Here is a 20097-nt window from a genome sequence, read left to right as displayed (position 1 = left end):
CCGCTGCATATTCTGACATGGTATCAGAGCCCTAGGCTCTAGCAGATCTTGGGCGTTTTTCTGAGCAAGAGGGGGAGCAACAGGTTGCTGATCGGTGGACTGTTTCGGGCTGAACGGGAAGTGAAGGTGCAAGAGGAAGGCGGGCAGAGGGGCTGGACAGCCACTTGCATATATTCTGATTTTCAGATTTTTTCCCACCCACCCACCCTTTCAGGTTACTCTCCGAGATGGCGGATTTACTCGAGATGGCAGAGAAGCACGTGAAGATTCCGACTCTTCCCACGTTCCCAGTGGATCGGCAGTTGGACGGGTCCAATTATGGCATCTGGAAGGTCATGATGGAGTCAGTTTTGGAGTCATATGATCTTGCTGATTTTATTATCAAAGGGGTGCCAAGGCCGGAAGCTGAGGAAGGGGAGGTTTTATCCGCAAGGAAGGACCGAGAGGCACAGGCACAAATGTGGGACCGTGTCAACGCCAGGGTCCGGTCGTTTATATTCCTCAATTGCACACCACAGGTGATCAACCATGTGAAGCACATGACGCTGGCGAGAGGCATATGGGAGCACTTGGCTTCTTTGTACAACAGGGTGTCACCCATGAAGCGGATATCCTTGGAAGTGCAGATGCGGGTTATGAACCCTGCGAAGTCTTCGACGATGCGGGAACACATTAACAAGCTGCAGGCCCTTCAGCAGGAAGTCCTTCAAGCTGGGAAAGAGATATCGTCCGAAGATATGGCCATCACGTTACTTTCCCACTTGCCTGGTCAGTATTCCGCTTTCTATTCCTCGTTGATCACGAGTGGCAGGCTCAGCACCATTACTTGGGAGGAGCTTGTGCCAATGGTCTTGGACCAGGAGGAACGTTTTACGAACCCTCCTCACGGCGGAGGTTCGGAGGCCTTAACTGGCCAACGGTCGAAAGGCCGTAATACCAACAAGGGCAAAGGGAAGGCTTCACCAGATAAGTCTTCCGAGAAGAAGCCTGATCCAGAACGAGAGAAGCTGAAGGCCGAAAGATCTTGCAATGATTGTGGCGAGAAAGGCCACTACTGGAGGAAGTGCCCTAAGCGGACAGGGAAGAGTGCTGAGTCCTCAGCCTCAGCTGCGAAGACTCCGGCATTTGTGCACTTGGAGATGGTGGACTCCGATGATTCATCGTCTTCGAGCGAGGAGGCAGTTGGCTTCACCGCAAAGGATACTTGGGAATGGATTCTCGACAGTGGTGCTTCCAGGCACATGACTCCATCCCGTGACTTCTTCCTGGATCTGAAGCGGCAGTCAGGTCGTATCTTTATTGGTGATAACTCCACTATTCCGATTCATAGTGAGGGCCGGATGGAGATCATTCCCGACGGCAAGGGGGGCAAGCATGCTTCCCGTGTTCTTTACGTCCCTGCTCTGGGCTTTCATCTTTTGTCAGTGCATGAGGTATGCAAGACTGGCTTTCGGGTGGAATTTGAGGAGCATTCAGTTGCTCTAAGGGATCGTGAGACAGGCAAAGTTGTTTGGGAAGGCGGTGTGGAGAACGGTATCTACAAACTCTCTGCACTCTCCTCACTGACAGGCTCTCAGGTCGGAGACTTGTGGCACTTTCGTTTTGGCCACTTAAATGTGGATGCTTTGCGGCGCGCCTTCCGGGACCAGATGGTGGTTGGCTTGCCAGATGTTGGTAGTAGGCAAGGACGCTGCAGTTCTTGCATACGTGGTAAGCAGCACAGGGAATCCTTTCCGAAGCAGGCTTCCAGGCGGGCTTCGAAACCTTTGGAGTTGATTCACACTGACTTGTGTGGACCACAGCAGATACCATCCTTGGGAGGATCTCTCTACTTCATGCTGCTTGTTGATGATTGTACCAGATTCACGTGGGTCTACTTTCTTTCACAGAAGGACCAGGCTTTTGCTCGGTTCAAGGATTGGCACGTGATGGTGGAGAAAGAGTCTGGACTACAGGTCAAGACTCTCAGGGCTGACAAAGGAGGGGAATTCTCCTCGACTGTATTCTTTCGGTTTTGTGCAGATCATGGCATCAAGAGGGAATTGGCCAATACCGGATCGCCTTCGGAGAATGGAGTTGTTGAACGTAAGAACAGGACTGTGGTGGAGATGGCGAGGACCATGCTGGAGCATCGAGATCTTCCTCGTCCACTGTGGGGTGAGGCTGTGGCGACAGCTGTCCATACCATTAACCGCTCTCCGACGACTTCTGTACCACATATGACTCCATTTGAGGCATATTTTGGCAGGAAACCCGATGTCTCGCACTTTCGTGTCTTTGGGAGTGACGCGTATGTACATATTCCGAAGAAGCAGAGGGGGAAGCTTGACTCCAAGTCCCGCAAGCTGGTATTTGTGGGATATAACTCTCTTTCCAAGGGATACAGGTTGTATGATCCAGAGAGGAACGAGATTGTTGTCAGCCGGGATGTGGTCTTTGACGAGCATGTTCCAGCATCCACTGTCGAGGAGCCGCCACTTCTTGGAGATCCAGAGTCTGATGATGATTCCCAGTCTATCACTCCAGTTGAACCACCTCAGTCATCACAGGAGGTTGAGCCCGCAGCTGGAGTTGAGCCCCCGCGATCACAGGAGGCTCCACGATCTGTTCGAGTACCTAGGTGGTTGATGGACACCCTTCGGGAGTCAGGTGTCACGGAGCTACCCTCCGAGTGGACCACAGAGGACGGCCCTCGAAGATCACATCGAGTTCGAGATAAAAGCAACACGGCGGAGCTTCTTCAAGTGAACTATGCTCTTATGTCTCGTATCATGCGGGATAAAGAGCCCACTTCCGTAAAGGAAGCCCTTTCACAGGATACTTGGAGGGAAGCCATGCAGGTGGAACTTGACGCCATCGAGAAGAACAACACTTGGGAGTTGGTACCGAGGCCGTCGAAGCGGTCAGTCATTGGTGTCAAATGGGTCTTTAAGACCAAGTACGCGGCTGATGGGTCGGTGGACAAACACAAAGCCAGGCTCGTGGCTAAGGGTTATGCTCAGCGGCCAGGCATCGACTACGAGGATACCTTTGCACCGACAGCGCGGATGACCACGATTCGGACCGTTCTTGCCCTTGCTTCTTCTCAGAGGTGGCCCGTGTACCAAATGGATGTAAAATCGGCGTTCCTTAATGGTGACCTGCAGGAGGAGGTGTACGTTGAGCAGCCTCAAGGCTTCATTGTTCCAGGATCGGAAGGGATGGTTTACAGGTTACGTAAGGCCTTGTATGGTCTTAAGCAGGCTCCGCGGGCTTGGAATCAGAAGATTGATTCCTTCTTTATTCGGACTGGATTCCAGAGATCGGTTGCAGATCCGAACCTGTATCTCTTTCGGGAACGCGGCATGGTCACACTCATCATCCTTTATGTGGATGATCTCATTCTCACCGGCGGTCATGTGGAGCACATTGGAGTGACGAAGGCTGCCTTGTCAAAGGAGTTTGAGATGACCGACTTAGGCTTACTCCACTTCTTCTTGGGATTGGAGATCTGGCAGACCCAGAGGGGGTTTTTCGTCTCTCAGCAGCGGTATGTTCATGAGTTGCTTGAGGCCTTTGGGATGGAGAACTGCAAGCCTATTACTTCGCCGATGGACCCGAACACAAAGTTAACCGTTACAGATCCTTGTGAGCCAGTTGATGCCTCGCAGTACCGGAAGTTGGTTGGTTCATTGATCTGGTTGCTGAACACCAGATTGGACTTGAGCTTCTCCGTGGGGCTGTTGAGCTCTTTTATGCAGACGCCATTGAAGACTCATTGGGACGCAGGATTGCGGATCTTGCGGTATCTGCAGAGTACGAAGGATCTGGGACTCTTTTACACAGGAGGGAATGGAGTCAAGCTCCAAGGTTGGAGTGACTCAGATTGGGGAGGAGATCCAGACACGAGGAGATCTACTTCAGGATACACTTTTACCCTCGGCTCAGGAGCGGTTTCTTGGAGCAGCAAGAAGCAGTGTTAGAAGTCATCTCCTGTCTATTTGTATACACCAGGGCCTCTGTTGTGGGTGTGCCCGCCCGTATATCATTTTTCCACACTCCCCGTATTTTTCCCTATTTTTCCCATTTTTTTCCTAGTGGCTGGAGGGCTGCCAGGTGATGCCAGGACCACTCTGAGGCTGGCCGACTGCATCTGTAGCAGTCGTGGGCTATCTGAGTGCTGGCCGACTTGTTCTGTGCAGACTTGGGGCACCAGATGCTGGCCGACTGCTGTTTTTCAGCAGTCGTGGACATTTTGTCAGTCGTGGGTCTCTTCCAGAGCTGGCCGACTGCCCTCATGGGCTTGTATATATTCCCCCCCATCCTCCACCACTTTCTCATTCAGTTATCTCCGGGATCTTGTGTATAGAGAAGAGTTTACACACATCTCTCTGTGTTTCTTGTGCTGATTATTTTCTGCAGTCTACTTGCTCTTGTCTACCCAAGTTTGGATATCATTTTCCGCTGCATATTCTGACAGCTCCTGGAGGAAGAGAATGTCAACCCTGAAGAATCTTCCCACAACATCGGGTACAACCCTCAGAAAGATGATGCTCCTGGAGCCCGCCAACTACGGCTCTGTGAAGCTCCTCTCTAAGGATCCCGCGCTTGTCTCCTTGAAGATACCTGCTCCCTTGACGGGGAAGCATCGGAAGAAGCTGTAGTCAACTGGCTGCCGTAGAACTAGGGGGGAGGGGGGGCGCGGGTGCTTGGGGGCTTTGAAGGGAGAGCACACACTGGAGAGGCAGCAATGGTCATCACTACCAGCTTCGAGAAACGCTGGATCAAACAACCAGCCTAATTAGCTTGCTGCCTCCTCTCCGGGGGTGAGGCACGGCCAATGAGTGGCGGGAGTGCTCTGGCAAGGCCGGACGCGGGGGAGGGGGGGTGGGGGGTGGTTGGGTTGTGTGGGGACAAGGGCTGAGGAGCGATCTTAGAGGAAGAAGGGTTCACTGCGAGGGGAGGGGGGGGGGGGGGGACACAAGCCGCGAGGTCTGGTCAGAGGGCCTTGTGGGAATGCCTAGAGCGGAATCGTGACGAGGCAAAGGTCTCTGGAAAGGGGGGCCCAGTGGCGGGTTCGGCGATGGTATTGGGGGGCTCATCACCATCAAGGGGCTGCTAAGATAAGTGCTTGTAATGGTTCTCTGACAAAACCGTATCCTCTTGTGGCCTGCCAAACTGGAGCACATGGTGCCGGTGCCTCTATGCTCTAGAAGTCCGATGGTGGTTCTGCCTCGGACCGGGGGTCTACCACTCTCCTACACCGGCATCCTCAAAGGCCGAGCCTTGGTGCTCTGACTTCTCGGGGCCAGGATCCCCCCCCTTCCCCCTGATGAGGAGCTAAACTGGGAAGGGGGTGGGGGGCACTACTAGAGGCACCCTCCTCGATTGACGGTAGGGACAAGCTCTAGCAAGGTGTCCCATTTGCTGTTGGCAAATGAAACATTGGCTAGGGAGGCGAGAGTACTCAACTCTCTGCAAAATAGGAGCTCCCCGAAGGCAAGGAAGCGAAATGACATGAGGAACTGACTCCGGAGAGGCTATGCAGATATGAAGTGATGGAATCCCGGCCGTCCGGGCTAGAACCAAGCAGCGGTGGGGGGGGGGATTCCATCACTCTCCCGATAACACCACATATCACCGGGAGGAGGGGAAGCTATTCCTTCTTGAGACCACGAAAGCAAACTGTCTTGGGAAAGCTTGAGACGCCAACCAGAGGGTCAGATGCTGGGTCGAAGACATGTTGCCACCTCGCAAAGAAGGCCTCGGCCATGCGTAGTGCGATGGGGCTCAACTGCATGACTTCGTCCAATGCTGCAGGCGAATCAAACTCGACATGGTAGTATCCACGCCCCAAAGGATGAATATCATTGATCTTTCCAAGCTCACCGATAAGGCTTGCCTGAAAAAGATCCCTGAGTTGTCCACGCGCCCAGCGGCCACCCACAATCTTGTTGGAAATAAGTGCACACTAGGTGTACTATTTCTCTAGTCTAGTTTCAGTTGAGTCTTTATGTCTTGAGTCTAGTGCCATGTGGCACCTCTACATTTATCCCATAAGTCAGTCTACTCAATCTTGTACTTCTCACCTATATATTGTAGGTGTCACATCAATGAAAGTATCAATCTTGTGTCTTGTCTACACTCATCTCAAGGTATGTCTATGGTTTGTGTTTCCTTCTAGTTATGCTCTCATTTCAGTTTCAGTTTCAGTTTTATCTCTGTCTCTCCCCCATTTTTCTACATGGTATCAGAGCCAGCCTTTCCTAGTTCCTTTCCTGCCCCAAGCTGCGGTTTTCGCTACTCTTTGTGAGGATTTGCTTCCCTGTATTCTGTGCCTAGAGCTTTGTAAATTTGCTCTGTTTCTGTTCGGGATATTATGCTCTGAGCAGCCTGCTTCCTCAGGGTGTTTTTTTTTCCTTTCCTATGTGCAGGGAGCTTCTTAAGGGTTAAAGGTTTCATTTCTCTTCTGTTCTGCGCTGAGTCTTTAGAGTCCGATCTCCTTTTTTTCTCCGTCATGGAAGCAATTCTTACCTACATGATCTGCGCCATTCTTCCCCTGATTACTGCCCGCCATTCCACTCAGAAATCAGTGCACCATTTCATCCTTCTTTGCCTCGCATTCTGCCCGCCATTCCACTCAGGAATCTGCCCGCCATTTCCTGTCTTGTTGCCCGCCATCTACATTAAAAAAAAAAAACTGAGCGTTACTCTACATCAGCTTGCCGTCAGTTTTGGGCCTCATCTCATGGCATCCTCAGGGCGATTTCAGTCAGCCTGTCATCGCCTTCATTTGCTGCTCCAGCTTACAACTCCAGATCTGTGCCAACAACTGCCCGACTTCTCCTTCTTGCTGCTGCGGGGGTTCATCATGGTGCTGCCGCCTCTCTACTTGAGCTTACCGGCCTGTCCTCTAGTACTGCACATGCAGCAGCTACCCCCGCACTCTCTTCTTCATCAACATGTCTTCTCAAGTCGTGGACCTCCTGGACATTCAACTCATGCAACAACTCGTCATTTTTGGATCTCTGGTCTTCTCGACATCAGCTCGACACCTCCTTTTGTGAAGGTAAACTCCAATGCTGATTTTGGACCTGATTTGCAACATCTGTGCATAAGGCATTTTCCCCTTCATCTTCACATGTGGGTTAGCTGTCCATTGGACCAGCCAGACCTGCAGCAGCAAATTTAAAGCAAAAATCAAGTGTATGCTGTGTTCTATTTTCAGTTTACTCTCTATCTCTTGAAAAATAAAAATCTCAGTTCTGAATTTCATTTACTTCTCTATCTTGTACGGGATTAGACACTGCCAAATCTGGTAAGACCTTCCCATCTCTCTCATAATTATCTATGTTTTTCAAGCTATCTACCACCATTGATCACCAATGATGTAGATCATGGGGTAATATCATGTCTATTTGTCTACATGGACTTATCTTTGTCCCTATCCAAGAGGCACCCCTGCATTACCCACTCTAGCAGGAGGATTGGCCTTGAGGAGGGATTATCCATCAAGGTCCATCTCTCTGTCTATCTACAGTCAGTCAGTCTCTCTGTCTATGTGTCTATCTTGTGTGATCTTACAGTCATATATCTCTGACACTCTGTCTATCAGTCTATATGCCTATCTTTTGTGGATTAGTTACCCACATGTCTTTGGCATTTTGTCTATGTCCCCATTTATCTTCTATTTGTCAGTCTCTCTCATGTCTATCTGAAAGTCTCTCTCTCTATGGGACCACTCTACTGGCTGATCTGTCTATGATCCACTCTTGTCCCTACCCTTGTGGACCCATATGAGGATATCACTTGAGGAGGGGTGTCTCAGGATCTTTTGTCTCTCATGTCTTGTCTCTCAGTCTATCAGTCTTTATGTCTGTCTTCTAGTCTTGTCCATCTTGTCTTCTAGCTTGTCTCTCAATCCTTGTCTAGTCTCTCTGTCTTGGTCTTATCTTTTGTCATGTCATAGTCTTGTCTTTTTGTCTTCCTCCTAGTGTCCACTTAAGGAGGGTGTTGGAAATAAGTGCACACTAGGTGTACTATTTCTGTAGTCTAGTTTCAGTTGAGTCTTTATGTCTTGAGTCTAGTGCCATGTGGCACCTCTACATTTATCCCATAAGTCAGTCTACTCAATCTTGTACTTCTCACCTATATATTGTAGGTGTCACATCAATGAAAGTATCAATCTTGTGTCTTGTCTACACTCATCTCAAGGTATGTCTATGGTTTGTGTTTCCTTCTAGTTATGCTCTCATTTCAGTTTCAGTTTCAGTTTTATCTCTGTCTCTCCCCCATTTTTCTACAAATCTTGCAAACCAAGGTGGAGGTGGGAGTCGGGCGAAAGCAGAGGCAGGTTGAAGCGCAATAGGAAGGGCTAAGGTGGGGGGTCAACAGACGGAAGAGGAGGAAGGCAGAGGACGGGAGCTGGGGGCGAAACCAGGCCGAGAGAGGGAGCTGGGGGATGGCAAAGGCAGAGAGGGGGAGCTGGGTGAAGGCGAAGGCAACAGGCGCGCCAACGGGGAAGCTACTTTATCAAAGGTTTTATATCTGTTTCATTCTTAATTTTTTGGCATGCCCTGCTAGGTTCAGTGTTGAGGGTGTCTTTCGTTGCACTTGGTTGTTCCAACTTTCATGTCGTTACATGTGTAACTTTTTTGTCCATCTTGAAGTCAAGTGTCAGTTGCAGTTTGACAATTGTTAGAACCCACCGTCCATACTTTTGAAGCTCCCACTAGATTTTAAAGGCCCTGGCCTGCTTAAATCTGACAGTGTAATCTCTTTGGGTCAACTTACTCATTTCCATGACCCTTTCTTCTCATTTCCATTACCGCTTTTTCTTCCAAAAAAATCAAATTGGTTAGATTGAGTGATCCTCCACTCATTTCAATTGTGCTAGTATTATTGACCCTCCCGAGTTCCATAGCAGATCAGAGACTCTTGTTACAGAATCTTGCTCTTCTCAATCGGTCACTCTCCTTGCTGGGCCACTCTGTCATCTTTGCAGTGGCCCTAGATGCACCCCAGTGTATAGGAATCTCACGGCCGTAAGCACCAGCTGGTGCAAGCCTAACGACAGGAGTCGCGGAATAGTCAGTGGCAGATACCAAGTGGTGGCATTGGGGTGTAGTTCACAGGTTCTGGCTCTGGGACAGGGATTGGGTTTTCATAAGGGTTTCTTGGCAAACCTGCATAGGGGTCTACTTGATCTAGTGGCTGCACATACGTGTCTGTTACATCTTCAATGATGAGCGGTACAGCCTCTAGTTGCACCTGTAAACAGGTGCAACTCGAGGAGTAGATGGCTGTGGTCCAAGAACAGGTGGAGGAGCTTCTATTCTCATCATGCCACAGGAGCGCCAGGTACTTCTTGAGGAAACGTAGGTCCCATAGGGGGGATAGTCTGGATTTATTCTTATCTATTAACCTGATTTTGGCTCACGGGAGAATTGCCTATTGGAATTTTCGCACAGACTAGGTAAAATGATAAGCAATAGGGAAGGAACATTAAGCACATCAGGCATGGTAAAGGTACTGGATGTAGGTTGTGGTGTAGAAAGCTTTTCTGCCTATCGTCTTCCACTGGGAATAAATACCATGTCATTTGCACCAAGAGATGAGCATGAAAATCAGCTTCAGTTTGCTCTAGAACGAGGCATTTCTGCCATGCTCTCGGTTCTGGCCACCGCACGTCTACCCTACCCAAGCAAATCCTTTGAGCTGGTGCACTGTTCGCGTTGCCAAGCACTGAATAAAAATTGCCTTCATCATCCAGGGCAGGTAATTGTGTTTTTTACACTTACTGTTTTTGTTGTATTCAAGTAGACAGGACTCTTTACTTTTGATCCTTCTTGCTACTCAAACGAGGGCATTTTCCCTGGTTTTTTCTTTCATTGAAGACACTCAACCCTCTTTTTCCCCCTTTAGAAAACTTTCCATTAATGAGGGTCTAGCCAAGCCAGATGTTTACATCCATCGGTTGTACTGGAACCATTGAACACAGTTTTTGTCCAGTAGTAGATCCTTCTGTAGTCACACGGTGAACCTGCCCGAGGGTGGTTACGTAACTGGCCCGAAAGCAGTGTGAAAGCCTGCCCCAAGGCAGTTTTTGGGTGCCTGCAAGCGCCTCCACTGCTGGGCTGCAAAGCTGTTGGTAATTATTGAACACAATTGAGACACTAGAAAATAGAAAAAATTACCCCAATTTTTTTTTTGCAAGTAATAGAAAAGTGTGCTGAAGTAAGGAGGGTAAAAGATCATAACATTTACATTACAATGTTTTTGGCAGGTTGTAGAGAAGGACCTTTTGATTCAAGAAAAGGAGAAACTTTATGTTGAGTTAAGAAAGATTTTGGCTCGGCAGCCAGGCCCAGAGGTCTCTGAGCAACTTGGAATGTATGCAAAAATTTTGAAAGAAAAGACTCATCAAATGCAAGCAATGGCATCTGAGCTCCAGATGTATCAGGTGAAGTAACTTAGTCAAGATTAATGTACTCCATCTTTCCAAGACTTCCTTTTATTTCCTTGGAGCATTGATTATTAGGCCCATTACACCTCGCCATACCCCTGGCTGCCCATGCTGATGTGGTGGGGGTATCCACCGCCCATAATTCATGGGCAGGCAATCTCCCCCGCCCATACATGGGCGGTGGGGTATGTGTAACGGGCCCGCCTGAGGTATACGCCTAGCCTCACAATACATGCTAGCCACATTATGACCTTTGGATTCATTATGCACTTCCTCCTTTAAAGTAGACTCCCCACTCAACCATTAGACCCGTATTGTAATTTTCCAGGGCACCAAAATGATGCGAGAGGCTTTCTCTACATCCTTGTGAACCAAGTGCGCTTCTATGGCCTTACGTGGGTGCCCAGGGATGAACTATTAGCAAGTGGCAACTGACCTGCACCCTCTACATAGTTGTACATGCTGCTGCAGATCTGTATCTACGAAACCAGTACGACCTGTAGGGACAGAGAAACCCTAATCTGCTGCCGTAAACCCTAAAATCCAGTTTTTAAGCGTTTTGTCGCACTGAAACCTGTAAAACAACTTGAAGATGGTGTCCTAGCTGCTGCTGGAGTTTCTCTCATTGGGATGGACTCTTTCATGTGCATCCTGCCTGTGTGAGACTTGGCTTCTGAGATCCACACAAGAAGACTTGTGTGAGACTGGGCCACCCTTGTGAGACTCCACCAGGCCAGGTGTGAAGCTGGAAGCACCCCTTGCCATGGGTTTGGGCGGAGGATTTGTTTGATACCTGCACTTGGAAATCTGGTGCTTAGAACATCTGCTACTTGTACTTTGTAAATTACTCTGGTGGAATACAAATTTCCTTGGGGAAGTCGGTCCGTTTGGCCCTAGTTTTATTTGTTGGCATTTTTATTATTTATGATACCAAGATTTGCAGCTACAAATATGCTTACAGACATAAGATATGATTTTTAGTCAATTTCCTATATTGAAACTGACAAGTGGTGTCCTGGGTTCAGGGTCAAGTGAAGGAACTCAAAGGCGAAATCAAAAGATTGAATGCAGAACTTGATACAGTCAAACAAAAGTTCTATGAAAAGAAATTAAAAGAGCAGAAAGAGAAGCAAAAGATAAGAGAATCAAACCAATCAGTTAGCTCCAGTACAGAGGGTTTGTTACAACCTAAAATTCTAGGTGGCGGATTTAACATGGCATCATGATGGCATGGAATGTCTCTAGATGATGTGCCCGTTCAGGTATGAGAAAAATGTATTGACATGCATCCCAAAGTGTGTGCAGATACCTCACCTCTTTGTCGGAGGCTCTTGTCATGCATAACATTTTTTGTCTTTTGTGTTAATTGGAAGATTTATCCAAATGATTTGCATGCCAGATTATGCTATGTTGGCATTTCTCAATTCTCAAGTATCTCAAAGTAGAGCTGATGTATTAGAAGATTTATCCAAATGATTTGCACACCCACCAGATTATGTTATGTTGGCATCTATTTGATTCTCAAGTTTTCCAAAGTACAGTGAGTGTATTAGAAGATTTTTCCAAATAATTTGCACTCCTCTTAATGTTATTTGGTATCTGTTAAATTTCTAAGAGTTCCAAAGTAGAGTGACTATGGGATTCTCCTCTCTCTCTCTCTCTCTCTCTCTCTCTCTCTCTCTCTCTCGATGGCATAAGCCTATGTGCCCCCCCCACCCCCCCACCCCCCCCCTCCTTTCTCTGGCGATGACGTGAGCCTATGCCCCCTTGCTCGCGCTTCGCGCCGCTGGCGTTAGCACCCCACTGCCCTCTACTTGCGCACCCTCTGCCCATTTCACACCTATGCCTACAGCGTTGCGCGCACCTAGCTTCGCTGCCCGCACCTATGCAACCTGCATCCGTTGCGCTGCTCTCTCCGCCTCCCTGTGCGCACGGTGCTGCAGACTGAAAACATGTCTCAATCCCGGGAGGGAGAATAGGATGGTGAAACCATCTTTCACACCCCCACAAAGGCACCAAATGCCTACCGTAGAAGAATGAGAAAAGGGATATGTCCCCTGGCTCACGAAGGCTTGCGAAGATGGCCCGACGAGATGAGGCCCTTTATGAGGAGATACAGCTGCACATAAGGATAGAGATGAGCACCATGCGACAGGAGCTTGAAAAGGAATGGATTGAGAAGATGCATGCCCAAAAGAAAGTTATATATGAAACGCTGAAGGAAGAGATATATGCCCAATTGAAGGGAGAAATGCAAGCCCAAGTACAAGTTGAGATGGAATTACCCCAAGCTTTGATATATACGGAAATGAAAAAACAGATGCAGAAATGGAAGGATGACATGCTCCGGGAGATCAACACAACAGTTGCATCGTACGAAGGCACCTTGAGGACATGTATAGTTGAATCCGAAAAAGACATCACAAAAATGCAAAACACTTTAGAATCATGTAAGGCAAAAGTGGCCGCGGGTGAGAAGAAAATGCATTCATGGGCTGAAATTGCCAGTGCTAGAAAGAAACAAATTGACGAAATAAGCCCATGGATTGAAGTAGTAAAGAAGCAGAAGGATACACCAGTCAATAAAGTAGAGGTGATGTATGCTACATTGGAAGAGGAAGCCAAGAGACGGGCACGTGCCTTACACGTATGCATAGTTGGTTGGGAAGATAAAGGGAATCCCCAAGAGGATGCAAAAGCTCTTGCAACAAAGATTGGAGCCACTGATGTACCCATTGCTGAGCATGGCGAGTGGGTAGAGATGAAACCAGGGCGAAGATATTGATCATCAGGTTTGGTGACTTAGAGAAGAAGAAGGCCTTCCTCTCCAAAAGGATGGCCCTTAAGGAGGAAAAGATTTATTTGGATGAGGACCTTACACCGGCACAGATAGCACACCGAAAGGAACACATGCCGTGTGTGCTTGAGGCAAGGAAAGAGGAGAAATGGGCGGTATACAGAGATGGCCGAGTCATCATTACGGAGAGGAGGCCCGCCTGACGGTGCGCGGCCTATGAGACCTTGCGATTCACGATGTGGAATTGCAATGGAGCCCTTAGATTAGATGCAAGCTACTTTGAGGATACTTTCACACACAGTGATATTGCTATGTATATGGAGACCCATCAGTGCACAAACAAGAGGCTCCCTGACGTGCAGGGTTATAGGTGGGAATCAGTGTTCCGCCCTCAGCCATGCACAATGGGAGGTACCAAAGGATCTGGAGGAGTGGTAGTACTCTTCAGGGAGGAGCTTCGTGACAGAATACTTGTGGTACATAGAGATGCAGATGTGAGGTACATGTAGATCCGAGTATGCAGAGAGGGGCTTTGCGAGCTATATGTGGCGGTATGCTACTTTCCCCCAGCCAACTCCGGGTTTGCACCATCAGGAGAGTCACCCTATACGCCACTATATGATGATATCATGAGATTTGCCAACATGAGAGACATTACTATTGGGAGACTTTAATGCACATACAGGCACAGAGCAGACAGAGCTACATGATACTCATGAGGCTATGTACCGGGAGATCACTGCAGAGGATTTAGGGTTGCAGAGATCAACACATGACGAGGGGGAGATTACAGATTATGGCAGGCATTTTCTCACGCTCGGGTTGGTCATATGCAATGGCCTATCGAGATGGCAGGGATTAGATGCTCTCACATGCTGGAACTCTAAAGGGGGAGCAAGCATAGTGGACTACTTGATGGCATCTCCTTCATTGATACCTGATGTGCGGGATTTCACGATTTCTAGTTGGCCCATTGGCATAGCAGCTGATCATGCATACCTGAGTTTCACACTAGTAGGTAGATCCCCGAGAGATGGCCCAGCCACTCATCTACCTAGGTACCCTAGATATTAGTTTACACGTGAGACAGCTGGGGGTTACCGAGATGCGGTATCTAATGGCTTGTTTGCTTTAGAGCCGCATAGCCCTCTGGACGAGATTACCAACTCTTCCTAGGGAAGGACATCAAGAGGGCATGGAAGATGTTTCAGAGAGATAGCCTGGTACTTCGATTACTGCACCTGAGGCATGGCATGCTTATGCTAGAGAGCTATATGATGCACTAGGACAGCCCCCAGCCCCCCTCCACTGGGAGCTAGATCGGCTAGCAGCACCTTTTTTACTATGCATATGGCGCTAAATGCGATAGACAGGTTACAGAATGGAAAGGCACATGATCATGATGGGCTAGTTGCAGAGCATTTCTCATATGCGCACGATACTTTGGCTCCGTTGATTGTACATGCATTTAATCATGCCATTTGTGAGGGTTTCCTGGCAAGCTGGACAGAGCATACCATTGTATCACTGGGGACCCCATGGTACCAGGCAACTATAGGACGATCATGATTGGTCATTACTTGGCCAAACTATATGGCTCTATATTGGAGTCGGAGCTGAGTTGCTGGGCAGAGAGGCATGGCCACCGAGCATAGGGACAAGCTGGCCTGAGGAGAGGATTTACTACCTTGGATCACATACTGACACTTCGAGCACTTATTTAAGAGGGCAGGGCACAGAAGAGAATGATATACTACTGCTTTGTGGACTTATGCAAAGCTTTCAATACCGTACCACGTGCCAGGCTTCTGCACAGATTGCATGACATTGAGGTACCTGAGGATATGCAGTGGGGGATATATGCTTTGTATGAGTCTGTATAACAGGCAGAGTCTAAGCTCCAGGTGGACTATCCGATATGGTGACCAGCACGATAGGAGTGAAGCAAGGATGCCCGCTATCACCCACCCTCTTTGGACTGTACATGGATGTGGTCTCCGATTATGTAGACAGATTGGGAGGCCCAGGGGCATGCTTGGCAGGGGTGTTGATACCCATCTTGTTATATGCAGATGATATTGTTCTAATCTCATACTCTCCAGAGTGATTACAGAGACATTTGGATGCATTAGAGGCATTCTGTGCGGATAGAGATCTGACAGTGAACCTTGGGAAAACCAAGGTTATGGTGTTTAACACCACACAGGCATGGGTGACGAGATCAAAGCATTATTTCACTTTCTGAGGGGAGGTGGTTGAGTACGTCAGGTCATATGTCTATTTGGGATTTACTTTCACAGGACCGCGTTTCTTCCTGAAGGAGCCAGCAGCAGCTGGGCATGCAGCCTTGGGGGCACTTGAGAGGCAGTGTGCACACATACAGTTTTAGGAGCCGCACACCAAATTGTGGCTATTTGATACACTTGTCACACTGACCCTCCTGTATGGAGCTCCAATTTGGGGGCCCAACATACATCACAGATCTCAGAGAGGGACAGATGAGGGATGGAGGAGACCGCTGATTATGATGATTGCCCGCATGATTCGAAGCAAATCATCGCTACCACATGAGATTATTCGGGCTGAGTTGGGTGCCGCACCAATAGTGACCGAGGCCCTATTTCAGGCAGTTACCTTTTTACAGCAACTATGGAAGCTCCCTCAGCAGAGGTACTTCAGATTGGCATTGACCTCATCCATACAGTTGGCAGAGGATGGAGATACTCACTGATGGTATGCTGAGATGAGATCATGGTTTGACCTACATGGTTTGCGGATAGAGGCACTCCCACCCTTTCAGTACAGCTTGGATTGTCCACTTTTGGATCTCACCCGCTCAGAACTGAAGTGCGTGATTAGGATGGATATCGTTAGAGTGGACACAAAGAGGACATGGACTAGTCCCCTTGAGCCCTTAGGCACGAAAATGGCTCATTACAAGAGCCATTTTCTGCACCTCTCACCTGATGGTTTTATCACTTGCCCGACGTACATGGATGTACACCTATCACATGGGTTACGTTGTGCCATTGGACAAATCCGGACCTCATCACACCAGCTGTGGATTGAGACAGGGTGATACATGCATCAGATCTCGGATGACTGCATTTGTCAGCTATGCTACCAAGATCCAGAGTCAGAGAAGCACTACATTTGCCGATGTACAATCTATTATGAGATGCGAGGGAGATTTCACTGCCTCTTCCGAGAGGGTTTTTGGCCGTTACGTAGGGTCATGGAGTTTGAGGATCAAAGATGCCGGGATTGTTCCTACTTGAGCTCAGGAGACACACAGAGACCCTCTTGGTAGACAGGAGACCGAGCCATGATGTACCTAGACAGAGGACCCTGACAAATTTCTTCAGCACTAGCACCAGCACCAGCAGCCCAGCCCACACACCTCATGATACCTCGTCCATCGGGCCATCAGGACACCAGCCACGCTCCCAAGGAGTCACCATTGATAGAGCAGTCGTCTTATGTCGCGCTTGTCGGCAACGCCCACTAGGATCCCGACCGCGACATCCTCACCAACGCCAGATCAGAGCCATTATTGCTTGGCATTAGAGGCGCCTCCCTCGCTTCTACGACCTCTCCATTCTAGACAGCCCCATGGCGGAGATATTTGATCTGAGGAGAGAGCAGCACTTCAACTGATCAGCATACATGGATCTACTTGATATACATTATCCAGTATTTTCTACTCTGTATCATCTAGGAGTCTTACTTACAATTCTTATAACGGTAAGATAGTCAATTTCTTGTACTTTTCAGTTTCATTTGGTTGTTCTCTTTGATGAGACACCAACTTCAGATGTACTCTCAGTTTTGGTCTCATAGGCCATCATGGCCTCTTAGAGACGTTAATATATCATTTCATTTCTCTCTCTCTCTCTCTCTCTCTCTCTCTCTCACACACACACACACACACACACACACATATGCACTTGCATGATTTGGTCTTTGAGGTGTTTCAACCTCAGAAGAGAAATGGTTTACCTATCTACCTATGTCTGCAAAGCAGCCCATCAATCTTTTCCTCTCACAATCAAGTCCACCAAGATATCACAAGAGGGTATCACCCTCAAAATGAGTGGCACAAAGCACTCCATCAAAAGCAAAAGGATGAGTTGTTCCATTGTCATCCTTAGGCCAACCAAACCAAGATGGAATATTGATGTCTTGTTAAATGAAAAATTAGAGTTCTTGGATCATCGGGGCTTGATCAGTAAACCAAACCCTACACTCCAAGTAAGCTCTTGAATCTGCAAAGCTTCTATATATTTAATACGTTTGTGAAGATATCAACTACCTGATCCTCTTTGTTGACATGTACCAAATGCATGTGTGTGTGTGTGTGTGTGTGTGTGTGAGAGAGAGAGAGAGAGAGAGAGAGAGAGATCACCTTGTAAAGGAGAAGATTCTAACATGTGATGTGTGCACATGCACAAATACACACTTGCACACGCATGTACGCACACACACGCACTCACATGCACGTGCGTGTGGGCGGACACACACCAAAATCACACACAATTTCTCTTTCTCCACAGTCTCTCTCAACTCTCTCTCTCTATATCTCTCTCTAATCTATCAATGAGGATTCGTTGCAACTCAACAAGTGAGGCTTTCATAACCTTCACCTAACCATTAAAAATCACAATAGTGGTTTCATTTTGGGTCGTGGTGTCACCAATAGCCACCAACTTGTCACGAAGCTGTTTTATCTTCAAGATATATAAAGTAGCACTCTCTCCTTTCCTAGAGTTATCAATAATCTAACTATGCTAAAATATGCAAGCTCACACCATCTTTCTTGTATAAAGAGGAATTAGAAGCAAGGTCTAAAGCATTATGGTGGTAGTGACTAAGTGATGTTATGACATATTGCTACATGTATGGAACCATGTTAAAGATCATGTTTGGATGCTACACAGCACATGCATATGATTCGTGGAAAACCTCCTATATCACATGAGTAATTATAGGAGTGCACTTGCTCTAGAGGCAGTTTTTGAGAGATGATTTGTCTCAATTGAATTGTTAAAATGAGTTGATGCAAAAAAGATGAAATATTGGTCCACATTGTCATCATCACTCTAGATGTGCAAAATATCTCTACATATTTAGCCTCTTGTTAAGTTGGCTTGGTGATTTCTGGATATCAAGGACTGTACCTACCTACTTATCTTGGCAAGTCTCTTATCAAACTGAGTATGAAGGACTGCATCTATGCACCGAACTTGGCATACAAGCAAAACTAACCATTGGATGGAGTTGAGGTCTTTTTTAAATTTTGAGAAAATTGGAGGGAATTCAAAAATACAAAAAGCAGACACATGCCTCTTAGCAAGCGGTGATAAAAAACTTCAGTAGCATACATTTACTATTGTCTTTGCACAAAAAGCCTTCCTCCATAGTGTAGCTAATAAGTGTGAAACCCATTGTCTCTTGAGATATAGTTTCCACAAGAGAGCACGTAGCTATGTGACTGGCCTTGGTTGACACCAGAGGTAGTCATGTTGAAATATACAAGTGAATAGGGTGTGTGTGGGAACAAGCTCTTGGATAGAGGCTGTAAAAGAGGAGATGTAATTGTGAAAGAACCTGTGAAAAGGTTAGAAGAATCTACTGGGAGAGAATAATGGGTAGCATGAGGGAATTTAGGAGTGTGGAGATATTCTGGGAGATATTCAGGGAAAAGAGAAGAGGTGGAGAGAATCAGGCAAGAGGTGGAGATATTCAGGGAGTGAATCATGGAGAAATCAATGGGATTTGATGCTTGATGTACACTCTATAAATTGAGGCATAGCCCTAATGAGAATTTGCTGGTTTTTGAGTATCCATGCCTACATTAATCTATGTGCTAATTATTCACTAATTACGTGTTAATCATTTACTAATCACTTTGTTAATTATGTTGATTCTAGTGTTTGATCCACCATAGCTCATCATTTAGCTCAAATTTCAACATGGTATCAGAGCCATGCCTAGAATCAACCAGATTTATGAGCCCATTAGTGAATTAATCAGGATTAGTAAAATAATTAGCAAAAAATCAATTTTTTAGTAAGCTTTCACTCTTCCCCTTCACCCCCAGCCAGTGGAGGGTCTCTAGCTTTCACTCTTCCCCTTCACCCCCAGCCAGTGGAGGGTCTCTAGCATCTAGCACAGTTAAAATTAGGTCTTGTGCTTCTAACACAAGCTAGCTAAGGTCCTTGGCTTCAAGCCCATCCACTCCACGCAGCAAACCGCCGGCGGAAGCAGCTGAATTCACGATTTTTGCAGGCGCCGTTTTTTTGTAGCAGTTTGAAGATTACCACTTGCTCAGTTCAAATGTCTTCAATTCCTCTTAGCACAAAGGGTAATCAAGCATGCTCTACAAGCTGGTGAAGACAGAAATCAATTTCATAAAGTCTACAGAGAGATCAAAGCTCTTCATCAAATCTGGTGACTTTGGTAAAACAGAGATTAAGCTTTCATTATTTGGTCAAATCTTGTGTTTCTTGGCTTAATCCTCTACTAGACTCATTGCTATTGATGCCTTTCAAAGCATTTGAGCTCATTTGAAGTGGAAGGCACCAGATCTGAGCTCCCCGCATACTCTGTTTTTTGCACACAAACCAGAGCATTAATTTGCTAATCAGTGATTAATCAGTGCTAATCACTGTACCTTGGTGCAATTGAGGGTTCAAATTAACCATTAGGTATCTGATACAGATCCCTATAACTTCAGATTTCAAATCGGAGTTGGTTTGATACTCCAACCATCCCGTACAAATTGGTTACTCTCAATTTAATGTAATTTCTGGTGATTTTATGCTGATAAAATTGTTGTAATCATCTATTAAACACC

The 20097-nt window shown here is 47.2% G+C and overlaps 1 protein-coding gene across 3 annotated transcripts in view; it reads left to right on the top strand.

Moving 5' to 3' along the window:
- The window catches only part of LOC147617514 (cilia- and flagella-associated protein 58-like), a 67876-nt gene extending 55880 nt beyond the window's left edge, over nt 1-11996 (top strand). For 2 of the 3 annotated variants that reach the window (XM_086775771.1, XM_086775770.1), the window contains 2 exons: nt 10265-10441; nt 11470-11996. In XM_086775771.1, coding sequence (XP_086631897.1) covers nt 10265-10441; nt 11470-11670 — 378 coding nt within the window. In that variant the 3' untranslated portion in view covers nt 11671-11996. Of the gene's footprint in view, nt 1-10264; nt 10442-10772; nt 11255-11469 lie in introns of all 3 variants that reach the window. The other variant, XR_015262234.1, reaches the window with a different exon arrangement.
- Nucleotides 11997-20097: the final 8101 nt, after the last annotated feature.

The sequence above is a fragment of the Cibotium barometz genome, chromosome 36 (genome assembly GCF_041138505.1).
Source record: "Cibotium barometz isolate CiBa-2024 chromosome 36, ASM4113850v1, whole genome shotgun sequence".
Classification (NCBI taxonomy): domain Eukaryota; kingdom Viridiplantae; phylum Streptophyta; class Polypodiopsida; order Cyatheales; family Cibotiaceae; genus Cibotium; species Cibotium barometz.
This window is presented reverse-complemented; position numbering and strand designations above follow the sequence as displayed.